This window comes from Plecotus auritus (genome assembly GCF_963455305.1).
Source record: "Plecotus auritus genome assembly, chromosome: 6".
In the NCBI taxonomy this organism is placed as follows: domain Eukaryota; kingdom Metazoa; phylum Chordata; class Mammalia; order Chiroptera; family Vespertilionidae; genus Plecotus; species Plecotus auritus.
The window spans coordinates 961,181-986,817 of NC_137773.1; the positions used below are offsets into that span (position 1 = coordinate 961,181).

Here is a 25,637-nt window from a genome sequence, read left to right on the forward strand (position 1 = left end):
CGTGGAGGGCCCCCTGCCCTGAGCTCCGCGGGGCCTGGCGTGCTCAGGTGAAGGATGGAGTTGCCAGCAGCCCAGTGATGAAGGACAGGACAGGACAGAGCTCGCTCCGCTACACACACTCCAGCACCCGCGTCTCCAGGGCTGCTCCGGGCGGGGCCTGGCCGCACGCCGTTCCCTCGCATTCCTGGGACGCCGTCTGTGCATCACGCCTGGCCGCTGGGTGAGGACAAAAACAAGGCCACGGGCTCCGGCTGGTGTGCTGGGTGGTCAAAGCGCGGCCTGCGCACCGAGAGGTTGCAGGTTGGATTCCCGGACAAGGCACGCACCTGGGCTGCAGGGTCGATCCCCAGCCCCAGTCGGGGTGAGTGCGGGAGGCAACCAATCGATGTGTCTCTCTCACACAGATGTCTTTCTCCCTCTCCCCACTCCCTCCCTCCCACTCCCTCTAAAGAGCAATGGAAAAAACACCCTCAGGTGAGGATTAACAACAACAACACAAAAACGAGAAACAAGACAACAGTCGTGATGCCCCAAACCCTCCTCTGAAACTGCGTCCGTTTCCCTCCCGGGACTGAAGTGCATTCAGTGGCACCCCCGGACCGAGGCTCCTGCCACCAGTGCCGACTGGCCACTGCAGGAAGGCCTGCCAGCTAGTGAAATCGGGCAGGGACGCAGCACAGATGGGGCGCAGCACAGAGACGGGGGGGGGCACAGTGCAGAGACGGGGCAGGGCACAGTGCAGAGACGGGGGGGCACAGTGCAGAGACAGGGCGCAGCAGAGACAGGGCGCAGCGCAGAGACGGGGCGCAGCGCAGAGACGGGGCGCAGCGCAGAGACGGGGGGGCACAGTGCAGAGACAGAGCGCAGCACAGAGACGGGGGCACAGTGGAGAGGTGGGGCGCACAGTGCAGACACGGGGGGCACAGTGGAGAGGTGGGGGGCACTGTTTTGCCCCCGGTTCTCCCAGTGACTGAGGTTGACCCCGATCCCCCAGCCCACAGAGCGGACGTACTGCGTTTGCTCCCGTTGGTTAGGGCGGGCTCCCTCCTCTACAACCAGAAACGGCCACCCTCCTCTCCCCCCCCCCCCCCCCCGCCACCGTCCTGGTGTTCTCTGGGCCCAGGAAGCCGGGCCAGCGGGAGCCTGGCTCCTCAAGGCCGCACACGGAGAAACTCCATCGCAAGGGCAGCGCTGAGGAGGGGACAGGCCACGCTGCTGCAGGAAGCTGGTCTTGAGACAATTAAGCCTGTTTCAGAGTGGGTTTGGCGGGAGGTGCTAAATCGATAGATCCCTCCAGCATGCGTCCCTGCAGGTAAGGATCAATCAGGCAAAGGCTCCCAATCTGTTCCCGCTGAGCCGAGAAGCAAAGCTGTTTACCATTCGTGCCCAGAAATAAATAAATGAACCCACCAATTAGTCAGCACCATTGTTTCTCTGGAAAAGCTTTTAGTTGCTCCAAGAGAGCCCGGCCCCCGCGCGGCCCTCCATTAAGGCGCAGGTGGACGCCGAGGGGCCGAGGGCACGCTCAGGAGAGGGGGCGGGGGGGGGGGGGTGGGGGTGAGCGCAGCCCGGCCTGGAGACAGACCTCAGGGCAGGACGGGCTGTGGGCCACCTTCCCACGCTGGGAAACACGGGCACCCACCACAGGAGCCTGGGACACGTGCCACAGAGTCCGGCACTCACGGGGCACCCAAACCCTGGGGCGAGGGTGCCGCCTGCCGGGCAGGTTCTGGCCAGGCTCCTTGCCCCTCGGCTGAGTGTCCACGAACCATGGATCTGCTGGTTCCTGGGGTGCCAGCGGGGTGAGCCCCATCTCTGAGCACACGCTCAGCGGCCTTCTCCCAGGGCTGACTCCAGCTCCATGTCAAAGTGAGGAGCCAGCTCTTGGGCAAAAGGACCCCAAGGGGCCACCAGCCACTCACACACCAGTCCCACCAGGGTAGTCACTCAGGGGCCCCGAGCCCCCCCAAGAAGCCACCAGAAACCAGATGAAGCTCCTCGACTGGCCCACGAGGCCGCCACAGGGAAGCAGGTGGACGGCGCACCGCTGGACCTGGGCCACTGGTGCAGGCAGGCAGGCCCAAGCTGACCGGCCCAGGGTGTCCTGCTATGAGCAGCTAACAAGGTCAGGCCATGGGCCCAGCCACAGCCCCATGCAGGGACCACTGACAGTGCCTGCTGGTCAGGCCCAAGCACACAGGCCTGCCCCCCCCGAAGCTCTCTGAGGTTCAAGTGCTCCGAGGACCCTGAGTGAGCCACGTGTGCAGAGACGTGGGCGCGGAGCTGCGCTGTGTGCGCTGAACTCGACCCCAGCTGCCGCGAGGAGCCTGGAGAAGGGCCTGTGGGAGGTCCACCCGCCCCGAGGACGGCGGCCAGCGCCAGGCCAGCCACCGGGCCGAACCGCCTGCCTGTGCCAGTGGGACGTCGCCACCCCGCCTGCGGAGAGGGACAAGGTCGGCAGCAGCATCGCTCACACGCCATCACCTGGAGCTGCGAGAGAGACGAGAATGGGGGAGCGGCCAGAATCGCAGGGAGCAAGTAAGAGCGAGACTGGACACAGCAGGGCAAGGCTGCCGACAAAGCGGCCCCGGCTGTGGAGGCCCCGAGACGTGATGGTGACCAGAAAAAGCGAGCCGGGGCCCTGTGAGCCCTGAGCCCTCCAACAACCCTAACGAGTGTCGGGGCCGCCTCGCAGGACAAGGGAGCTGGCGGAGGTCAAGTAGAGCAGCGAGCCACGTGCTCCGCAGCACCACAGCCGGGTCAGGCCAGGTCTCCGAGCCCAGGAGCTGCCCGGGCCCCGAGGTGCAGGTGCAGGAGCAGGAGCAAGGCCGCCTTTCTAGGAACGCGGGGCTGCAGGCAGGGGAGGCAGGGCCCAGGGCACCAGGTGGGAACGCGGGCCGGGTGTGGAGAAGGGAGAGGCGCTAAGAGGGGCAGGAACAGTCACACCTTGGACAAGGACGGAGGCCGTGTCCCTGGGAGCCAGGCAGCCGCCTCCCCTCGGCACTCACAGGCCACAGGCAGAAAGCGGGTGGGAGGCGGTGACGCCAGCAGGCCCAGGCTGCCCTCCGTCAGTCTCCCGCCCCGCACCAGGTGTCCGTCTCCGGGTGCCCGGAGGGCCAGGCGCTGTGCCCCGTGTCGGACAGCCCGCACCCTCAGGCCCTGCGAGCTCTCGGACACGGCCTTGGGGCCTGGTAGCTGGGGCTTGTGCGCTCATGGCCCGGTGAGCCATTGGCGGGGGGAGGCGGAGGGTTCTGAGTCCCACACGGAGGGGATGAACCACCGCCCCGATGGAGCTGGGGCGTCCTCAGACCCCGAGGCTGGCGCCGCGAGCCCCTGCGTGCTTCCTCTCTGGTGGCCGCTGCTGCTTCTCCGGCAGCTCCACCGTAAGCTAAGGAGACAAAGCGAGAGCGTCCTGACGTCTGTCCAGCCTCAAATCTCAGGAACGCAGGCTGCTGATGAGTGGGCTCAAAGCATCCACTTGAAAGCGAGCCAGCCCCAGCCTCTCAGCAGCAGCCACTCAGCACAGCCGCTGGCTGGCGGCCCTGCCCCGAGACAGGCCACTCACTCAGGACAGAGCAGCAGCGGGCACCATCCTGGCTGCCGCTTCCGGTGGACGGGGTGAGTCCCGCACTGCCTGCGTCCGCCCTGGGCGCTGCGACAGGCCAGGGGCTGCAGACGGCCGCCGGAGCGGAGGCCTGTCCTGGGAGCCCTGCAGGCCCGGGCGGGGGGGGTGCGGGGGGGGACAGGCTCACGCCTGGGACAGAGCCTGAGCTCCAGTGCGGAAGCAACAGCTCACAGAGGAGAGAGAAGAGTGCCGGGCAGGGGTGCCCACACGAGGGGAGGGAGGGGTCAGCCTCACGCCTGCTGGGGGGCTGACGTGCCCACAGGGTCTCCTGAGGGAGGGAGCTGGCAGCAGCATGGCCTGAGAGGAACGTGTGAAGGAGGACGGGGTAGGGCTGGGGGAGGGGGCTCTGCAGCCCTCAGTCCAGGGCCACCTCTGCCTACGGGCCTGCTCCGCGCCGGGGAGGGGCCTGCGGAGCAGGCAGGGCACTGGCCCTCAGAGCCACTTCCCCAGGAGCTGGGCCAAGAGGAAGGCCCCGGGGGAAGCGCAGGCTGGAGGGTGAACCACTGCCCCCAGGACACTGCCCGCACTGGGAGCCCCGAACCCCCTGCAGGTGGGGTGACCTTGAACAAGAGCCTTCGCCCTCAGACTCCCCCCAAGAGTGAGGACACGCCTCCCCCAGCCCCCCCCGCAGTTGGGCACTTACAGCTACGCCTGCCGAGTGCTGAGGCGCGCTCGGTAATAAAGCACTTGAATCAGATCCGCCTGCTGCACGGTGCACTGAGGCCACCTCAGTCCTCAGCGGTCGGTCTCTGGTTGGGGGCAAAGAGCCAGCGGCTCGGCTGGCGCTCGTGCCCTGGGAGGTGCAGAAGCAGCCGCGAACCTTCCCAGCCTCTGCCTCCCTGAGGCCAGACGGTGCCGCACTCTGCGTGTGCCCTACAGTCCCCGCGCCCAGGCCAGTGACCGCGCTGGTTTGTCATCAGCCAGCGCGATGCCTCCTGCCACCGGAGCCCTGGGCACCCCCCGATGGCTCTGCTCACTGGCCCTCGGGGCTGGAGGTGGGAGAGGCCACACGGGCTCACAGGCAGTCTGCTCGTCAGGAAAGGTCACCCACAAAAGGCAAACACGAGGACGGGGTGCAGCTCGCCGACCTGCTCAGCCCTCAGTCCTCCAGTCCCTGCCCGGAGCCTCTAGGGTCACGTCTGGCGGTGGATGAGCTGGGACCACAGGACACCATGCACCTCCGTCATGGAGTGCTCGGGGTGTGGCCTGCAGCCTCGACCATCACAAGCCGGGGCCAATAGGGGCCTGCGTGGTCACCTGCTCACCTCCCAGTGCCCCCAGCGGGCGGCCTGCCTGCCTGAAGCACCTCTGCGCCCGGCCTGCTCCCCCAGGCCTGGAGCCGGAACACTCACCACCCCCCCAGGGGCAACCACGGGCCCTCACACGAGCTGAAACACACTCCGTCAGGGGTAAAGTTACTGTGGGAGCGAGAGGGAAACTGAGGATGCTAGCGGGGGTGGGGGCACACGCACTCTCTCAGCCTCGTCTCCAAGGAGACTGCTCAGAGGTGCCAGGATCGAGGCGGAGGGAGGAGAGCTGCTGCCCGCTGGGCACCGAGCAGAGGCGGCACATGCCCCCGCCCGCCCCCCGCCCCCAACTCTCGGGAGGCCCCTGTGGACGGAGAGACTGGATCTGAGAGCATGCAGCGCTTTCCCCTCCTTTCTAGGCCCAAAGCCAGTGGGGACGTGGCCACCAGCTGAGCAGAGCAGCGCTGAGCGGCACCCTCTCAGGGACAGGCCGCCCCTCCCCCCCGCCCCCGCCTCGACTGGCAACACGCAGGGCCGGGCAGAGGCAGGTGCCCGCCCAGGAGAGGGGCCGGGCAGAGGCAGGTGCCCGCCCAGGAGAGGGGCCGGGCAGAGGCAGGTGCCCGCACAGGAGAGGGGCCGGGCCTGACTCTGGAAACCTGAGTGTCTGAACAGGGATGGAGAACGGAAGGCTTCGCCCTGCAGGACATCTTGTTCCCTCCCCCGAGACCCGCTCTCTGCCTGCCGATGACAGGGCGCCGAGGAAACTGTCTCCAACAAAACTCCAGACCCGAAGCCCCCACATCTCCTCTCCCGGAGATGGTCCACCCCGGCCTCCGGGGTCTGAAGAGACAGCGCGCAGACACACTCATCTCCCTGACGAGAGGCAGACAAGCAGAGCGGACACGCAGCAGGGCCCGCGGCCCCGTCGGAGAAACAGGCAGTAATTTCTGCCCGCGGACGAGGTGGTCCAGAGAGGCTGCAGGGCGCCGGGGAGCTCACGCCGCGCCCCTGGCTGGCAGCCTCCCCGGCCCGCTGCAGTCACCACATCAGAGGGGCTCCCAGCACTGTGTCCCCACCGTCTGGTCAGGATCAGGCCACAGAGTAGGGAAGACCGTGTGAGGTGAGCCTGGGGCGTCTGACCTTAGAGCAGTTGCCACCCACTGACCCTCCATCTCAAAGCAGCCTCCCAAGTCAGCAGGCGGCCTCCACGGGGCACCACAGGCTCCGCCCAAGGCCCAGGGACCGCGTGCCAGTCCTGCGGATGCTCTCTCCCGGCACTGCTCCGCCTCCAAGGCCCAACCCCCGGTGAGGCCCCAATGCCAGGCCCCAGCCCACCAGGCACATCTCCCTCTCCTGAGCCCCCGTGACCGGGCGCTGCGACCCTCTCCCCACAGCAGGCATCTGGGAATGTGGGGCGGGACCGCAAGCTCCACCGGGCTGACCACGTCGAGGCCCGGACACAGCCAGGAGCCCCGAGCTGCTGGCAGAGACACTACCAACGCCGCGGCCAGCAGGTGTGTCGGGCGCCTCGGGGGCACGGGCCTGCCGCAAGCAGCACAGTAACTTCTGGGGGTGTTTTGTGATTGAAACAAAGGTAGATTATGCAGTAAATGACATAAACACACACAAAGGATATTAAGTCATAAAACTGCCACAAAACGTCCCTAGGGAGCAGCGCACCTGGGACATGCCCTGGGCGGCACCTGCTGGTGCAGCGTCACAGCCGCCTGCAGGCAGCACGGAGCCCCCACTGCAGCCCCAGCTTGGGGCTCCTTCCTCTCGTCCCGCCTCAGGCAGGGGTGGCCGCCCTCAGACACGGCCCATCCACGGGCGACTGAGAACGGAGCTGAGAACATCGAGCTGACCCAGGTGCACGGGACACCCCAGAGAGGGGCCTGGGAAGCCCACAATCTGGCTCAGGTGCAAGGCCTGCTGGGAGCCGGTCCCCTCGCCCCCAGGACCCCAGGTTCTCCAACATGAGCCGGCACAGTGTGTCCTCCTCCCCAGGCGCTGGGAGCTTCTGAAAGGGTAGGGGCTTCGCCGGCCCCACCGCTGGCCGGTCACAGCAGCTCATCTGGGGCCAGCGGGTCGGGGCATTCTGGGAAGGTTCCAAGCAGCCCTGGCCCAGATGCTACCCGGGAAGGTCCGTGCTCTGAGGCTGCCAAGGCAGAATCCCGGGCTCCCCTGGCTTTTACAAGAGGCTATATTAAAAGCAGTCTGAACACAATAAAACTGTTACGTTTATGGCAAGAAAATATGGAAAGACAATAAAACCAGCGGAGCACAGGATGAGAGAACATTGCGGTCCAGGGCTCCCAACAGGGGCAGACGAACAGATAGACTGCTAAACAGAGAGGAGTGTGAGCCAACTCAAACTCAAAGTTCCCTCTCTCCTTCCCCCGAGCCTGTCCCCAGGGTCTGCACAGCTCGCTCGCGGAGGCCAGCCCGCAGCCAGGTGGGTCCCGCTGTCCCCTTCCTCCTAGGGGCCTCCTTTATCGTCTGATGCCAACCCCACATCCCCACTTCAGCACCCGCCTCCCACGGAAACAGGCCTCAGGGGCTGGCCACGCACCTGAACCCCAGCCGGAACGAGCGCCAGGACACCAGGCAAGCGGGACCCTAACGGAGCTGGGGAGGGAGCGTGCCCAGGCCGACAGCCAGAGGGGACTGGTCCCGGCTCTGGGCAGCCCGCCCCTCCTGTCTATGTGGCAGGAGAGCACAGGCCGGAGAGCGGACACGCCCTCTGCGTGTGCCTGAGTCTGAGGCGGGAGAGCTTCCCCTAGGCCCCTCCTACCGGCTCCCCGCGATTAGCAGCCTGCGTCAGGGTGTCCGTCTGCACAATTAATGGGCCAATATTGACACATCACTACAGAAGTCCCTCGTTCACACGAAGGCTCACTTTTTGCCCTTGTGGGTTCTACAAATTTCCACGAATGTGTGATGTCATGCTCCACCATTCCTGTGCCATACAGAGCGTATCCAACGCCTGAACACGCCTGTGTGCCCTGCCTGCTCACCCTCCCCGCACCCTGGCAGCCGCCGGCCTCCTCTCTCCATGCTCCGGCCTCTCCCAGAACGTCCTGCACTTGGACTCACACTCCACAGCCCTGCAGACGGGCTTCCATCACGTAGGCACGTGCACCTGCGGCCCCTCGTGTCTTTTCATGGCTGACAGCTCATGTCTCTTTGGTGCTGAGCAGTGTCCCACGGTCTGCGGGACCACCGCCTGTCTACCCACCACCTCCGGAAGGACGGCTTGCTGTTTCCAAGCGCTGGTGATCACGAATAAAGCTGAGAGAAGCATCTGTGTGCAGGTTTTGTGTGGACGTGAGCTTTCGCATCTTTGGGGTAAATATCACGGAACGTAGTGAATCAAATGGTACAAGTATGTCTGGTTTGTAAAAAGCTGACCAGCCGTCATCCAGAGTGGCCGCACCCTCCGCATCCCTCCAGCAGTGAGGGAGGCCCCGCCGCCCCGCGTCCTCGCTGGCACTGGTGCTGGCCGTGCGGGGCGGTGTGCAGGGGGCCTCGCAGTGGCTCTCATGTGTGTTCCCCGCTGACACAGGTGAGGAGCGTGTTCGCGTGTACTTACTGGCCACCCAGACGCCTTCTGGGGCGGGTGGTCTGTTCAGATCTTCTGCCCCCTGTTTAGCGGCTCAGGCGCTTTCTTACTGTGAGTTCTCGGAGTTCTCTGAGGATGTGGGCACAGTCCTTTACAGGCATGTTCTGCAGGTACTTCCCCCAGCTCGGGGCTGGCCTGGTCATTCTCTTCGTGGTCTCTTCACAGAGCAACAGCTCATCACCTTAACGGGTTCAGCTCATCAACCTTTTCTTTCACGGGTTGTGCTTCGGATGCTGTATCTGAAAATTCACGGCCACGCCGAAGGTCAGCCAGGCCCGCGTCTGCTGCCTCCCGCACCCGGCAGCTGTGCATCTTCCATGAAGGCCGACCACCCACGCAGGGCAGGCGGCTCCCTGAGGGCGGCTGTCAGCCCCCCAGCGCACCCTTCACTTGGGCCCTCGGGAAGCAGAGCTGTGCGGGGGTGCCCGGGCGGCAACGACGGGAGGTTGGGCACAAGTGCACAGTAAAATATTTAAAGAGCCCGGCCTGTGTGGCTCAGTGGCTGAGTGTCAACTCTTGAACCAGGAGGTCACAGTTGGATTCCCAGTCAGGGCACATGCCCAGGTTTGGACTCGATCCCCAGTAGCGGGCGTGCAGGAGGCAGCCGATCCATGATTCTCTCTCATCAGTGATGTTTCTATCTAGCTCCCTTTCCCTCTCTCTGAAATAAACAAAAACATTAAAAAAAAAAAAACATTTAAAGATTACCAAAAAAGGAAGGACTACACCAACTTGACTTTTTCACCGTGCTTTCTGTCACGTAAACGTCCCAGTTTCTCGCTTTGCCTTCTATGCTCCCAAGGTTTCACGTGCTACAGAAAGGCCCCCTCGATAACGAAAACACTGGGAGCTCCGCACAGCCTCCGTCGGAAGCTCTGCCTGCAGGGCTGACCCCGCCACCCAGTGTGGAGCCCTGAGCACAGCTCTTCCTGCGCCTGTCTCCCGGGGCTCCACGGACCCCCCAGTTTGCTGCTCTAGCATTTGGGCTCTTCACAGGCCCTACCTGCTCCCGTGCACCGCATCGCAGGCACAGCAGCCCACCACGCCTGCGTCCCTGTGCCTGAAGCCTCCCTGCCCTGGAGCACCTGGCCGCGTCCACGGTCCATGGGCCGTGCCTGCTCAGGACCACCCGCCCCGCCCGGCCACTGTCTGGCTGGGGTGGGTTCTGTCCCTGGACCACGCTGCTGCATGTGCAGGGCCGAAGGGGGGCGGTAGTGACCGCAGAGGAAGGAGGGAGCGAGTCCGGCAAACGCCTGGAGACAGCCTGGATTCGCCCACTAGAGGCACCTGGTGACCTGGGGCGGCCCCGCCCCCTCCCACACCGGAGCCCTGCCGTCACCAAGGAAGTGGGGGCGTGGTCCCCAGTGCACAGTGGGCGTCAGGGTCCCCGCCAGGAGAAACCCCAAGAGTGACAGGCCTCCGGGCGGGCCGCAGACTGGGCCCCCCAGCCCAGGGTCCGCATGCTGAGGGGACAAGGGACAGCTACATGAACCCAGGGCACGCTGGCTTCCGGAGTAACTTTCCTACAGCAACTGCTACAGAACTCACCACTTAGAACCTGATTTCATCTGGGGGATCAATTTTTTCCCAGTGTTTGACTAAAAGGGGGAGCTTCACATTTTATCCACTTCCACATCCCTTAACAATAAAAACTTATTTTAAAGGCCCATGAATATGTAAATGCCACTTTACATATGGAAATGAAGCATGCAGGAAAGCAGTCTGGGTGTGAAATATGAATGGCAGCTCATTTGCTGGAGGAGCCGGCAACCTCAGCCTGCAGCCCGCCCTCGCCTGGAGGCCGGCCCAGGAGCCTGCCGCCACCCCTCAGCCACCTGGAGCCCCAGGGACCGACCCCAGGGCCTCTGCCAGTGCCCCTCCGACACCGGCCACTCGCCCTCAGCAGAGAGGTAAAGGGCCGGGAGCCAGCTCACCTCTCCTCAGCCCGGCCACGAGCCCAGCGAGGACGGAGCTGTGTTCAGGTGACAGCAGTAAGCAGACTCCAGGCAGGGTCCTCAAACTGCGGCCCGCCGAGGACATTTATCCGGCCCGCGTCCCGGGCCCACAGTGCACATAGGAATTTGTTCATAGTTTTTTTTTTTAAACTATAGTCTGGCCCTCCAACGGTCTGAGGGACAGTGAACTGGCCCCCTGTTTAAAAAGTTTGAGGACCCCTGCTCCAGAGCCTCGAGCTCGGGGCTACCTGCTGGGTCAGAGGTCAGCCAAAGACCTCAGCTGGCAGCTGGCCGGCCGGTGGCAGGACCAGAAGTGAGGCCCCACAGCACGAGGCTCAGGACCCCGACCCCGACCAGCGGAGCCAGGCTTCTCGCAGTGCCCAGGGCTTCAGGGAGCTTCCCGGGCGCGAAGAGGAGTGGCCAGGCCCCCTGGGACAGAGCAGAGCCCGAGTCCGGTGCCTCCCTGCTCCCACAGGGCCCCCCAACAGGCCCAGCACGGGGCCTGTGAGACACGCCCGCCCCCCCCCGGCCTGCCCTGCTGACCAGGCCCGCGTCCAAGGGCAGCCGGGGCTTCGTGTGAGTGCGGGCGGGCGCGGGGCTACGTGGCCACTCAGACCACACGGTGGGGAGGAGCCAACAAGTCCTTGCCCACCGCGGGAGCCGCCGTCACTTTTGGGAACTGAACCACCCGAGTGCCCACGGCAATGCTGTCCGCTCGTCCTGGTTTCCGCTCGGCACCGCCCGGGAGAAGCGCTGCCTCACTGCTGCCTTCACAGGGCACAGCCCAGGCCTGGCGCCCTCACCCCCTCACAGCCTCTCCCCCGCGGCCTCTCCCCCCGCAGCCTCTCCCCCGCAGCCTCTCCCCCGCAGCCTCTCCCCCATAGCCTCTTCCCCACAGCCTCTCCCCCCGCAGCCTCTCCCCTCACAGCCTCTCCCCCGCGGCCTCTCCCCCCGCAGCCTCTCCCCCGCAGCCTCTCCCCCCGCAGCCTCTCCCCCCGCAGCCTCTCCCCCGCAGCCTCTCCCCCGCAGCCTCTCCCCTCACAGCCTCTCCCCCGCGGCCTCTCCCCCCGCAGCCTCTTCCCCACAGCCTCTCCCCCCGCAGCCTCTCCCCCGCAGCCTCTCCCCCCACAGCTGCACATCTACACCCCCTTCCGAAGCCACAAAAGCATTGCCAGTTGCTGGTCCCGAGCCCAGACTTCCCGCTGGTCCCCAAGATGGACTGAATTCTCTCTCAGGGGTAACGGGGCCCTTGGTGTCAGGGACAAAACCAGACGGATGATATGGAAAATGAGAGCAACTCAAACAGGTTTCAGGGCCAGGCTGGAGACCAGCAGTGGGAGGGTCTGTGCCCACTGCGAGGTGCAGTGTGGGGCCTGCCTGGAGGGTCTCCCGAGCGCTGAGGGCAGGGCAGGGGAGGGAAGGGCAGGGGAGGGGAGGGCAGGGGAGGGGAGGGCAGGGGAGGGGAGGGGAGGGGAGAACAGGGGAGGGAGGACAGGGGAGGGGGGCAGGAAAGGGGGAGGCAGGGGAGGGCAGGGGTGGGGAGAGCAATTACCAGGGAGGCACCTGGGAGAGAGCCACTCACCCGGCTCCTTCAGGCCCTGCCCTCATGCCCCACCCCCCCACCCCCCACCGGCCACCAAACGGACAGGCTGGGCAACAGCACTCCCCTGGGAGGCCCGCAAGAGGCCTGAGGAGTGAGCAGAGCGGCTTCCAGGGCTGTGGCTCCACCTCCCGTCCAATCGCGGCACTGCAGGCAGACCGACAGGCCAGCGTCCCTCCGGCTGCCGGGGTCTTTTTCCAACTGAAGTCCCAGCCATAAGGAAGGAGGCTGGAGAACCAGCGCGAAGGGCAGGCCGAGCAGGCGGCCGGAGTCACTCCCCTGGCCGCCGAGCCCGGCCCACGCTGGCTCGGCCCCACACCTCGCAGACCTCACCCAGGAAGGCTGGCCCCTGGGGGCCTCAGGGGAGCTTTGGGCGCCGCCTGCAGGTGCTCCTTGCCATGGAGGAGGGCGGGCGACCCACCCTGACTCCTGAGAAGCCCGGGCCCTCGACTAGCCACGCTGCCGGAGGCTGCGCCTGCTGCGGGGCGGGGGCGTGCTCAGGGCTGCGCGACCACCACCGGGAGACTCCGCCCCTTTGGGGACAGAGAGCACCAGCCCCTGGGCGGCCGCCCTCTGCAGAGGATGGCGTCCTGGAGAGACGCCGGGCTTCCTCCGCCTGACAGCAGGGGCCTGCACCCGCAGACACAGGCCACGCCCAGGTGCCAGCCGTCAGGGTGGGAGCAGGACATGGTCAGCCCACAGGCCGCCCACCCGCAGCGCTGAGGAGGCCGCGCTGAGGTGGGGAGGTGACCGCGGGCACCCCGCCGGACAGACACAGCCGGCCACGCGCAGGCAGGGCGGGCCTCGGGGGCAGGCAGCCCCTCTGGCAGGTGTCTCGCCTCGGCCACCAGGGCATCGCTGCTTCTGTTCTGTGGTTTTCACGGTTCTGGGCAGATCTGACTGAGAGGTACTTCTAAGAACTGCTCCCGGTCGGGTTTGTGGCCACAAACCCCTTCGTGTTTCCAGTGCTTCTGCGAGTGTGAGCACGTGCTCGTGCGTGTGCGTGTGCGTGTGCCACGCCAGCCCTGCCCCGCACGCCGCCCCGCATGCCGCAGGCACTGCACCCGGGTTTACGTAACCACACGCAGACAACGTGCCTTTTCAGAGCGTGAACCTGGCTGAGCCGCCTGCCTGCTCAGAGGGACGCCGCATCGGGAACCCGGCTGCCAGTGTGGCCCGTCAGCCTGGCCGGCAGCCTTCCCAAGTGCCTTCTGCTGGGAAGTCAGGCAACGCATCACTTGGGTCTAAAGCAAAGCAGCAAAGTTCACTCTCGACGGGGCGCTGAGCGCACGGCTCGGAGCCACAGGCCTGCCGCAGTGTGAGGTGCAGCCAAGGACGGGATGGGTGCAGGAGCCAGGGGATGGGTGCCAGGCAGCCGCAGGCACCAAGGTGCCACTCCTCCTCCTCCTCCTCCACTGCCCCCACGGCTGCACGCTTGGCACAGGAAACTCCTGAGGGGGCTGAGGAAGGGGTGCCCGGGAGGAGGGTGGAAGCCCCAGTCCCTCCTCCAGTCGCCCTGAAGGGCGCCGCCTGCCCCAGTCCTGACGCCGGGGGTGACGGCAGGCACCGCTGAATGTGACTGAGACAAAGACCCCGGAAGGCTCTGTGCACCCAAGTGACATGGCCGCCCTGTGACCGGGGCACCCAGGGGCCGACGATGCTGGGCGGAGGCCAACGCTGGGGACACAGGCGGAAGGAAGCAGGGTGAGCAGTCAGAGCAGCCACGGGCGGAGGAAAGTGACGGACGGACGGCCAGCAGGGGAAGGACCAGTGTTGGATGTGGGTGCACCGGAGCCAAATCATCTCCTGCGGTTTGACCGGGGGTGGGAGAGAGGGAGGGAGCGAGGGAGGAGCCGGTTCACGCCTGCAACCAGAGCCGGGGCCACTCATGCCCAGCAGACTCACACGCACGCACCACGTACCGAGCGCCGAGCGGCTGCCAAGTGGCCGGGAGAGTGCTCTGGCCAGAACCACGGTGGTGAATACCATCCCCAACCTTATGGAGACAGGAGAGCGAATTAGCACCAAACGGAGGAAACGGAACGGCACAGCACGTAATCTAGGGGCAGCCTGCGTTGTGGAGCCAGCAGAGGCCACCTAAGGAATCTGAACTCAGTGGGGCCTGGAGGGAGGGGCGCTGCCAGGGGAGGCAGCCCGGCAGGTGTGTGCCATGTCAGGGGACGGGTCCGAGCTGGAGGCCCCGAGAAGAAGGGGGACCCGGATGAGAGGGGCTGCAGGGGGCAGCTGGCAGATGCCAGGGCTTTAAACCCAAGGGCGGGTCTGCTTCCACGGAGGGGCAGAGCCACAGGGGCTGGGAAGGAGACGGCCAATTCATTTCTGCTCGGCGGGGTTCCCTCGGGCAGCTCCGCGGAGGAGGTGGCACAGGGTCAGAGTGGAAACAGCGACACAGGTTCTTACTGTCTGAAGGAAAACTAAGTGGTAGAGGAGGGTACAAATTAATGGGCACCGGGGGCAGACAGAAGAAGGTACAGATTCACGGGCACCGGGGGCAGACAGAAGAGGGTACAGATTAATGGGCACCGGGGGCAGACAGAAGAGGGTACAGGTTCACAGGCACCGGGGCAGACAGAAGAGGGTACAGGTTCATGGGCACCGGGGGCAGACAGAAGAGGGTACAGATTAATGGGCACCGGGGGCAGACAGAAGAGGGTACAGGTTCATGGGCACCAGGGGCAGATAGAGGAGGGTACAGGTTCACGGGCACCGGGGCAGACAGAAGAGGGTACAGATTAATGGGCACCGGGGGCAGACAGAAGAGGGTACAGGTTCATGGGCACCAGGGGCAGATAGAGGAGGGTACAGGTTCACGGGCACCGGGGGCAGACAGAGGAGGGTACAGGTTCACGGGCACCGGGGCAGACAGAAGAGGGTACAGGTTCGTGGGCACCGGGGGCAGACAGAAGAGGGTACAGGTTCGTGGGCACCGGGGCAGACAGAAGAGGGTACAGGTTCACGGGCACCGGGGCAGACATAAGAGGGTACAGGTTCACGGGCACCGGGAGCAGGTAGAGGAGGGTACAGATTCGTGGGCACCGGGGGCAGACAGAAGAGGGTACAGGTTCACGGGCACCGGGGCAGACAGAAGAGGGTACAGGTTCGTGGGCACCGGGGGCAGACAGAAGAGGGTACAGGTTCGTGGGCACTGGGGGCAGACAGAAGAGGGTACAGATTCGTGGGCACTGGGGCAGACAGAAGAGGGTACAGGTTCGTGGGCACTGGGGGCCGACAGAAGAGGGTACAGGATCACGGGCACCGGGGCAGACAGAAGAGGGTACAGGTTCATGGGCACCGGGGGCAGACAGAAGAGGGTACAGATTAATGGGCACCGGGGGCAGACAGAAGAGGGTACAGGTTCACGGGCACCGGGGCAGACAGAAGAGGGTACAGGTTCATGGGCACCGGGGGCAGACAGAAGAGGGTACAGATTAATGGGCACCGGGGGCAGACAGAAGAGGGTACAGATTCATGGGCACCAGGCAGACAGAGGGGGGTACAGGTTCGTGGGCACCGGGGCAGACAGAAGAGGGTACAGGTTCACGGGCACCGGGGGCAGACAGAAGAGGGTACAGGTTCACGGGCACCGGGGGCAGACAGAAGAGGGTACAGGTTCACGGGCACCGGGGGCAGACAGAGGAGGGTACAGGTTCACGGGCACCGGGGGCAGACAGAGGAGGGTACAGGTTCACGGGCACCGGGGGCAGACAGAAGAGGGTACAGATTCACGGGCACCGGGGGCAGACAGAGGAGGGTACAGATTCACGGGCACCGGGGGCAGACAGAGGAGGGTACAGGTTCATGGGCTCTGGGGGCAGACAGAGGAGGGTACAGGTTCACGGGCACCGGGGCAGACAGAAGAGGGTACAGGTTCGTGGGCACCGGGGCAGACAGAAGAGGGTACAGGTTCGTGGGCACCGGGGGCAGACAGAAGAGGGTACAGGTTCACGGGCACCGGGGGCAGATAGAAGAGGGTACAGGTCCGTGGGCACCGGGGGCAGAGCGTCCCACAGCTGTGAGGAGGGAGCACACACCACAGCCCGCATGGCCCGCACACACAGCAGGACGGGGCGGCGGGGCCCAGGGCGGCGTCTGCCTGGAATGTGGCCTCCGTGTGGCCAGGCAGGCGGGCCGGGCTGACAGGAGCGTGCCATGGTGAACGCACACAGTCCAGACTCAGGCAGCTCCGTCCCGCTGAGGGGGACAGGTGTGGGCACGAGGTCAGGGGAGAACCCCAATCAGAGGAAATCCCTTTGCTGGCAGTCGGGGAGCCGGGCACCTCCGCCCGCAGCACCCAGTCCCCGGGTCAGGGTCAGGGTCAGGAAGAGTGGCCGGCGTGGCCCCACCCTCCCCTGCTGCGTGTGGGCAGCACCCTCTCCAGGGGCGTCCTCGCCACCTGCCAGGACACGGGCCCACTGGCACCCCTCGCCTAGGCTCGCTCACCTGACTGCACTCGACGGCCACCCACCTGCCCTGGTCGTCACTGGTTGTCTAACGGGCTTAACGTCACCCTGCCGCAAACGGAATCCCGGACCCGTGCCGTCACCAGCCCTGCGCTCCCTCCAAAGCAGCGGAGACCCCGCTTCCTTTCCCTCACCAAAGCCTCGCCCCTGCTTTTTTCCTCGCCTCCACTTCCGATCCACAGCAAACCTCATCCGCTCCCTTTCCCAGGTGCCCACACGTTCTACCACTGCTGGTCGTCTGGCCCCAGCAAGCTCACTGGAGCGCTCACCGCCGCGGGGCCCGGCTCACGCCTCCCCGTCACTCAGAAACGTGGGCAGCGGCCATCCGCGATGCTCGTTAGCGCTAACAAGGCCTCCTGTGCCGGCAGCAGGCCAGGCGCTGCACGGAAGATTCTGACTGAACTCTCCCGACACCCCGGTGCCAGCTGTCACCGCCGTCACCGTGACAGGCGAGGCCGAGAAAGGCTGATTAACGCCCAGGGGCCCCGAGCTGCCGGGTGTGGGGCCGAGGCTGAGAAAGGAGGCTCCCGGCCTCGGCTGCAGTCAGGCGCAGCGTGAAACCCTCCGGACGCGGAGCAGGGCCGGCCCTCGGCATCTCGGTGCCGCCTGGCCCTGCGGGGCTCAGCAGCTGGGAGCGGGGCCACTCACACAGACCCCGGGACACGGCCAGGCCTCATCCCATCCTCGGTGGTGAGAGCGCAGCTGCCCACACGCAGCAGGGGAGGGTGGGGCCACGCCGGCCACTCTTCCTGACCCTGACCCTGACCCGGGGACTGGGTGCTGCGGGCGGAGGTGCCCAGCTCCCCGACTGCCAGCAAAGGGATTTCCTCTGATTGGGGTTCTCTCCAGGCAAACAGAATCACCACTGGCCTCGGCTCTTCCCTGGCCCTCGGGAGGCAGCAGGGAAACCAGCCCACCTGGTGAGGCCGGGAACACGCCAGCCACGGGCACCGCCCCCTCGGAGACGGTCCCCCAGTGCCGCCCGAAGCCCCAGTGCCGAGGGAGGCAGCACGGCGCGGCCGGGTCGAGAACCCTGAGGCCCAGGGCTCCTCTGAGCCGCCGCAGCCGAGGAGGCAAACACAGTGATCAACGCAGCCCCGAGCTGCCGGGGCCTCTGGGCGACCGGGTGGCCCGTGGGGCTGGCTGCACACAGGGACGTGGGGCTGGGAGGAGCCGGCCCAGGCCAGACAGACAGACCGGGACCCGAGAGCACCCCCAGGACACAGGCCAGCGCTCCCCGGGCTCACCGCCTGCCATCTGCCCCGGGCGGTGACCGAGGCTTCCACAGGAGCCCAGCCGAGCCCACGGCGCCACGGCCTGGTCTGCACGGGAGCAGAGAACGGTGACACAGCGCCCCAAGCACTTCTCAGGGGCGTGGGCGCCACCCTCAAACCAACCACTCGAGCTCTGCAGCAGACAGCCAGGGTTCGGAGCCCGTCCCGAGGACCCCCAGCTGTGTGCACCGTCCATGCCACAGTTCAGGTGGAGCCTGCGTGCGGCAGGAAGCACGGAGCACAGAGCCCGGCACGGACAGGGGCACGGCAAACACCCCTGCCCTGGCGCCACCAGCACCCCGGGTCTCCAGTGAGGAGCCTGAGCCGGATCCCCGACAGGGCCCCGAGAAGCCTGCTCCACTCACCAGGGAGCCCCCCTTCCGGCAAAGCAGAGCAGCCATGCCCCTGCAGGAGCCCGTGGTGTGCAGGACCCTCGGCGGACCCCGCCCCAGCAGAGTCAGCAGGACAGCAGGCCGTGGTCCGAGCCACGAGGAAATGCAGCCTCACCACGGCCTGGCCCGCAGTGTCCCCAGCTCCACCACCACCAGAGGCCTGGCTGACAGGGCAGCCCCTGACAGAGGGCCCAGCACCCTCTTCTCTGCAGGGCGCCCTCCTGCGCCCAACCTGGGGCTCAGCGCCACAGGGGACACGCGGTCACAGAGGCACATCCACGGGCACCGCCCGAGTGCTGCCCTGTGCCAGGCATGCCATGGCCGTCGCGCTTCCTCCTCACCTGCCCACTCGGACGGGCCGCTGCAGCCGACTCGGCCGTGTGAGAAGCAGCGCTGCGTCCATCGTGCCCGCTGGAGGGAGAAAGTGCCGCGTCCTGCAGTGGGAGGCCCGGGGGGCTCTGAACGCCCAGCCCGTCCCAGGAGCACAGGCCACGGCTCAGGGCCCACGGTGCGAAGGCACACACAGCAAGGACCGAGGGCGGAGGGTGGGACCGGGTCCCAGTGGCGAGGCCGTAACTCAAGTCCTGGACATACCCTTCTTCAGGCCAGGCGGCAGTGGCCCCACGGCTCGGAGCTGTGTCGTCATCTCAGTGTCCCCCCACGCCGTGAGGGGTGTGGCTCCCCCTTAGCCTCTGCAGTCAGGACGCGGGCCCTCCCTCCCACATCACCGACGCTGCGACCAGCCCTGCCTGAGCTGCTGTCCCCGTGCAGGGCTGGGCAGTGTCGGCTCGCCCTGCAGAAGCTGGAATGCCACGGCAACCAGGGAGAGGCTCAGAGACCTCAGCCACGCAGGCCACGGCCACTGCCACGGCCACGGCCGCGAGTGCAGCAAAGGAGGCGGATGCAGGGATGCAACGCTGAGGAACAAAACCACAGGACGCTCTGGGCTGGGCTTCGGGGCTGGGGAGTGCTTGCCTGCGAGGAGGGCCCTGCAGCCCCGCCGCCTGGCCCTGGGGTCGCCTCCTCTTCCCACCGCCCTGCCTCTCCGCAGAGATGCACAGCCGCCCAGCCTGACGAAGCCCGGGCCTCCTCACAGACGCTCCATCAGAGCAGCTGCCCAAGGCCGGAGCCAGTGACGCTGCGCACAGCCTCCTCCCCGCCCCGCACCGCCCCGCTTCCTCCCGAGCACAGGACCCCGGCGCCCGCCGCGTCCCACGGGGCTCGCACAGCCATCGATGACGAGTGCCTGAGGCTGGAACTGCCCGCCAGCCCCGCAGTGAGACCTGACGGGCACTGCTGACCGCGCTGGGCCGTTCTCTCACCGGAAGGCGGGCCAACGACATGAGACAATGCCCGCGAGATCTGGGCACGAAGCCTGCGCTCGGGAAGTGCTCCAGAGTCCCCGTCAGGCACGTGCCGTGCGCAGTCTGTCACTCTCCCTGCCGGCACGGAGTCTGTGCCATGTGCATCCGGCTGTACCGGGCCGGCCGGCTTCAGGATGGGGTGGAAGCCAGGCAAGAGCCATCACGTCTCACCCAAGACCCGGCAGGCAGGCGGCAGGCTCCCTTCCTCAGGTCCCCACTCCCTGCTCCCCGGGCGCTGCACCGGCTCTCAGACGGAGCTCCTGACGGGTGGACGGGGCGCGCAGTCACACAGACAGGCCGCCTGCCCTGGGAGGGCTGCTTCCTGAGCAGAGGCCGTTCCCAGCAGCTGGCGGGACAGGTGGACCCACACTCCTGACCACAGCGATGGCACGTGGGGGGCTCGGAGGGGCTGTTCCCTGCACGTGGTGCTCTGGACAGAGGTGGACGTGCGGGCCGCTGGCCAGGACAGCCCACCTCACAGCACCCCTCAGCTCGGTGGGAAAAGATGCAGACAAGGGTCCTTCCCCCATAGCTCATTCTGTTTCAAGTTCAAAGTGGGACGAAGAGGATCACCTGGAAAAATGTCAAACTTCAATTTCGCATCATTTTTACGCCCGTTTCATCTGACAGGAGCTTTGAAAGCAAAGGCCATCTTTGCCATTTGAGGTCTTCAGGCTAAATCGATGGAATTACGTCAGCGTAACCAGATGCTTCTAAAAGCCAATTCAGCTGCTCATAAACGATTAGCACACTGTCAACACGGGACATGGCCGAAGACCAGCTCCTCGGGGCTCCCCATCACCCCTCAGCCTGCCTGGGCCTCGCTCCCGGAGCAGCCCGGCCTCACGCAGCAGACTCCGTCCTCAGTGATCAGGCGAGAGCTTGTCAGTAACCCGTACTCTGTGGGCACGTGACCTGTTTGGGCCAACGAGGCTTGAGGTGGAAGCTGCCGGCAGGGGGTCCCTGGAGGTGTCCTCGTCCCGCAGGGGACCAGGGAGGCCTCTGCTCGGCGGCGGGCGGGGCGCAGAAGTAGAGGTAGCGGACGGCCCTGCACGAGCCAGGCGTGGCGCGTAAGAAGCCCAGGACCCCTCCTTTCCCACGGTCTCAGTTCCCCATGGTCACCCCTGGTCTCACATGCTGCATGGAGAATTCCAGAACGGACAGGGCCTACGTTTTAAGTTGCGCACTGAGTATCGCTGCGGCCTGGCTCCTCCAGCCTGTCCAGTTGGGACGCGAGCCCCTCATCCAGCGCCCCAAGCAGAGGCAGGGCTCGTGCGCCCATGCCCCATCCTTACTCAGCGATGGTCCGAGCCCAGGTCACTGCTCTCAATCTTCCTGTACCTGATTCACACGCTAAACGGCCCCAGGCCTGCGTGTGAGGGAAACAGCCTCGACTAGGCAGCGACTAGGCGGGGGCCTCCCTAGAACACACCCTGGAGGATAAAGGGGACACCTAGCTGTATCTGGTCTCTGCACCCCCCTGGCAGAGCTCCTACAACCCAGGGGACAGCACCCTTTGCTTCATAGCCGCCCCTTTCACCCAAATGTGAGGCTGTGCAACCAGGGGTGGGGGGGGTCCCCAGGCAGCTCCAGGAGCTGAGGGGTTGGCACTCCCAGCTCTGCCCCCACCCACAGGGGGAGAGAGGAGCTGGAGGCTGAGTCCATCACCAACAGCCAGCGACTTAATCAAGCAGCGGAACCTCACAGAGCCTCACAGAACTGGGGGGCAGGGCTCTGAGCAGGCGGGCACCTGCCTCACCCCTCCTGCCCCGAGCTCTGGCCGCAGCCTTCGACCTTCCCAGGAAACCAGCCACCATAAGCCAGCACTTCCTGAGCTCTCTGGTCGCTGAGCAAATTATTAAATGGGGGGACGAGGGAACCCCTGAATCTGTCGGCGGACAGAACTGCCGGTCACCTGGGGACCCGACGCTTGTGACTGGAGTCGAGGGGGCAGCCCCTGCGCCTGCGGGGTCTGCGCTGACTCGGGAGTTCGTGCAAGAACCAAAGGGAACAGCCGGGTGTCAGAGGCGGGAGGATGGTGCTGGGAACACGGCGCGGGGGTGACAGGAGGAGGGCGCTACCCCAGGCCCTGGCAACCGCGCAGCTGCTGCCTCCGGACGTCCTGTCGGGAAGGACAGAAACCTCCCTGCTGGGCTGCAGCTGTTCAGACACAGGCCCGGCTGCTCTGTGGTCTCCGTGGACCCTCCCTGAGGGCACAGGCCACACACACACACACCTGACCCCAGGGCCCAGCTCCGCACCAAGGGGTCGCTCAGAGCCCACGCTCCTGATCCCGCACAGCCTTGCACAGACCCCGTGCCCAGGGAGCCAGCCCTCCAGGGAGCCAGCCCTCCGGGGAGCCAGCCCTCCGGGGAGCCAGCCCTCCGGGGAACCAGCCCTCCGGGAGCCAGCGGTGACTGGCATGGCGATGGATGACAGCACGCCCCACTTCAGCTGAGTCGGGCAGACACGAGGCCCCGTGCGCCCAGCTCCCGCTCCCTCAGGCCAAAGCCAACTGGACAGTGAAGCGTGCACAGCTGTCCCTGCCAGGCCAGGGCCCTCGCTCACCGACCGCGCCCAAGCCGGCGCCCAGGCCTACCTGCTGGTGATGGAGCCATTCCTGTCCTTCAGGGCCAGCTCCCGCTGCTGCAGCTCCACGATGAACCGGGACAGGTCTTCCGGGGACCTGCGGGTCAGAACACACTCAGCACCGGGTCCCTGGAGGGGACTGGCGTGCCAGCAGCGATGACTCCACCCGGGATGCGTTCCATCCTGGGCTCACCCCCCACCTGGCCTCTAATCACGGCCCACCACTGCCCGCGTCACCTCGGGTGAGTGACTTCATACGCCGTGGCTTCACTTCGCCTGTGAGAACAGGGCCAGTGGCAGAGGACATGCGCTCACTGCCCTCCCCCCACCCCTCCTCAGAGCCCACGCCAGCACAGCAGCTGCAGCAGCAACACAGATGCCCCCTGGACTGGGCTCTAACCTTCACGGAGGCAGGTTAGTTACCGCAGGAAATGCCCTCCGCAGCCCTGCTGTTTACTTGTTTACAAACGTGGAATCTGAGACTCAAACGTTTCAAAGGCCACTCTGCCTGAGCGCCGAACCTCAACTCTAAGCCCCCCCTCTAACGATAAAACACTTAAAAAGAGAAGGAAAAGGAACAAACCAGCAAGCGGTCGTCACCACAGGACCCCCTGAAGTCCGCGCTCCACGCCCGCCCGCCCGCCCGCCCGCCCGCCCGCTCTACTCCGCTGGTGTGTCTGTGCCCAGGGCCTGTGCCTTCCTCCACCCGACACTTCCCTCCCGCGGCTTCTCCCACTGTTCACGTCTCCACAGGGAACAGAACCCTGGGTGGGGTGAGCGCTGTCACCATCACTGAGGGTGGAGGGCCCAGGCTGAAGGGCCGCCTGCCCGCTCTCCCGCAGGCCCGCTGCTCTGCCGTGGTGCTGAGCGGGCCGGGAACATGCCAGGGTGCGGCACGTCCCTGTGTCCCCTCGCCCCTTCGGAGGTCTCCCTAGAAGCCAGCTGCACTGATTCTGAGCCCCGTGTGCTGCTCGGCAGCTGCTGCCTCCGCTGGCAGGAATCCTGGCAGGTGGACGGGGGGCGGGGTCAGGAGGCGGGGGTGGACGGGGTGCGGAGTGGAGTGCTCAGTTTACTATCCGAGGGTTTTCCCGAGTCTCGAACACTGACAGGCCTGGCCAAGAGCAGGTCAGGGGGACGCAGCTCTGAGGCCGCAGTGAGGCTGGGGGCTGTGAGCCTGACCGCCTGCCCCCTCGGCTCACAAGCCAGGCTGGCTCCTTGGCGACCTCCCACCCTGAGGGACTGGCGGGCTGTTTGGTGTCCTGTGCTGACGCGGGCTTTTCCCAGGTCCCCTAGGCCACGTGAGCTGCAGCCCAGCCTCCTACAGCCTGGTCCGCTGCCTGGAAGCCCGCTCTGTGACGTGCTGCTCCCAAGGCCAGCATCCCTGCCCGGGTGCAACCCCGCGTGCGTCAGGCCTCTCTGCCGAGGCCACCTGGGCCTGGCGATGGATGTGCGCACCTGGCACAAGCCCTCAGCATCTGCTTCGACCCTCCCAGCTCAGCCTTGGTCCCCCCTCTGCGGTGGACGCGCCCCTCACATCCTGGGAGCTGCCCGCTGTGTCCACGTGCACCCCTGCCCTCTGCTCACTGCTCCGGTCCCGAGCTCCTGGCTGAAGTTGTGTTCGGAGCTGTTAGCCAGATGCCCTTTTGAATGTTGAAAGTGTTCAAAAGATCAGCTTTTCCAAAGAGTGAGGGAGCAGGGAGAGGAAATTATGGCATTTGTTTGAAAGGCTCTGCGAGCTTTATTTAGCTCACACGGTTCAAAGAGCGCCTCTTGTTAATCAGGAGAAGACTCTGGCCTCCCTGGGGGGGCACCGGGCTTAATTGGAACCCAGGCTGTTTGAAGTCCCTTTAATCCTGCCGGGCTGGGAGAGAGAATGTGAAGGCAGCAGCTGTAGACCCGAAGCTTCCTCATTCCATCTGCGTGTGTCTGGGGACCCATGTAATTCGCTTCTCTGAGACCGTGAGGCCGGGTGGCTGGCTGCTGGACCACGGTGAGGCCTGGGATTCATTAGGCTGGAGCGGGAGGCCGTCCCTGCCCCGCGGCACTGGGTCCCGGCACGGGCGGTCGGGCGGCTGCAGATCGCGGCCAGGACTTGGTTTGCTGGTGCGACGTCCGCAGGCAGGTTCCACATGCAGAGAGCTGTGGCTGCGCGGCCGTGACCCTAGCGGCCCTGACAGGGCCCCAGTGCGGGCTCCAGCACCTCCTCTCCCACGGAGGACTGAGCAGTTCTCCAGCCACAGGCCTCGCTGGCTGGACTTGTCACTGGTCACTGTCGCAGGCTCACCTTTCTCAACGGACCTGTGGGCGTGCCTGCAGCCAGAGAGCCAGGCTCCGCTGCTGGGCCTAGCCTGACCGCAGAAGATGAGTAGCAGCCGCCAGCCCGGCCGGCCTCCCCTCCTCAGGCGTGGGGTTCACTGCCCCACAGGGCCCCTGGTCCCCTCCCATCCTTTTCCCTCCCCTCCCTCCAGTACTGCCTCGCCCTCGCGTCCTGCAGAGACTGGAGAAGCCTGCAGGTGCCTGGGATGCAGGCTGTTCTCCGTTTTAAAGACGTGAAATGTATTATACACAGATGTCTTTAGAGAATACACACAGCCCGTGTCCCCTGGTCCCATCCTGAGAGGGACAGTTCCTGTGAACCCTTGCGGGCCTTCCCCAGCACCAGCCCATGGCTCCCCGCCCTCAAAGCCAAGCGCCACACCCTGTTCATCGCTGCACTTTGCTAGCGGTGAGGCCGCTCGCACAGCCCCGCCCCGCCCCCAGGAGCTGCTGTGTCCATCCGAAACATGTCTGTTTCTGCCAGTTTCGCACGTTACTGTAATTAAATAACCTAATTAAATAGTATAGAGGCCGATGAAAAATAAACGTGGGAAGAAAGCTGTGTTTCTGTGAGAACAAAGTTGAAGGCTCTGGAACGTCTCAAAGGAAAATCGCCCCCAAATTTCTGTTGAAGAAAGCAAGTGACTGTAAAAGTTTCAGAGGGAAAGCTGTAACATGTAGGAGGATTGAGGTGTTTGTCCAGTTTAAAGAAACAGAGCTAAAATCATGGGCATGTTTTGTGGCTTATGCAGAAAATAAAAGATGAAACTCAAGTTAGTGGACTCCCAGGAGTTTGCAGCTTGGGAACGATTGTGTATTTGTAATATTTTAAGTCAAAATGTTTGATGTATAAACACCTCATTTTCCACTTTAGCAAACTTTTAGGATCAGTAACATGCTTGATTATTTTACCTAGGAAGCGTTTTACTAATGTATTTTTGCTCCACTTGTAATGCAAATTATTCACATTGTAATACATAGCTAAACACTTAGGAGTGATATATGATTGTGTTATTGTAAATGGCTCTAGTTATGTATTCATGAATTAACTCATCATGGAGTAATTGTTTTCTTTTTAGAAATTTTTCGTATAGTATTTCATTCTGCACTGTGAGTTTATAATGCTAAGCTTTAAAAAATCATTTTCTGAGTAGGTCTTACATGTCCTTGGTACA

At 64.9% G+C, this 25,637-nt stretch overlaps 1 protein-coding gene across 3 annotated transcripts in view; it reads right to left on the reverse strand.

Moving 5' to 3' along the window:
• The window catches only part of MAD1L1 (mitotic arrest deficient 1 like 1), a 162,034-nt gene that overhangs the window by 93,172 nt on the left and 43,225 nt on the right, over positions 1–25,637 (reverse strand). For 2 of the 3 annotated variants that reach the window (XM_080676392.1, XM_080676391.1), the window contains exon 10: positions 22,157–22,243. The exons of the other annotated variant lie outside the window; for it this stretch is intronic. In XM_080676392.1, the coding sequence (XP_080532518.1) occupies positions 22,157–22,243 (87 nt within the window). The remainder of the gene's footprint in view (positions 1–22,156; positions 22,244–25,637) is intronic. 3 annotated transcript variants of the gene reach the window in all.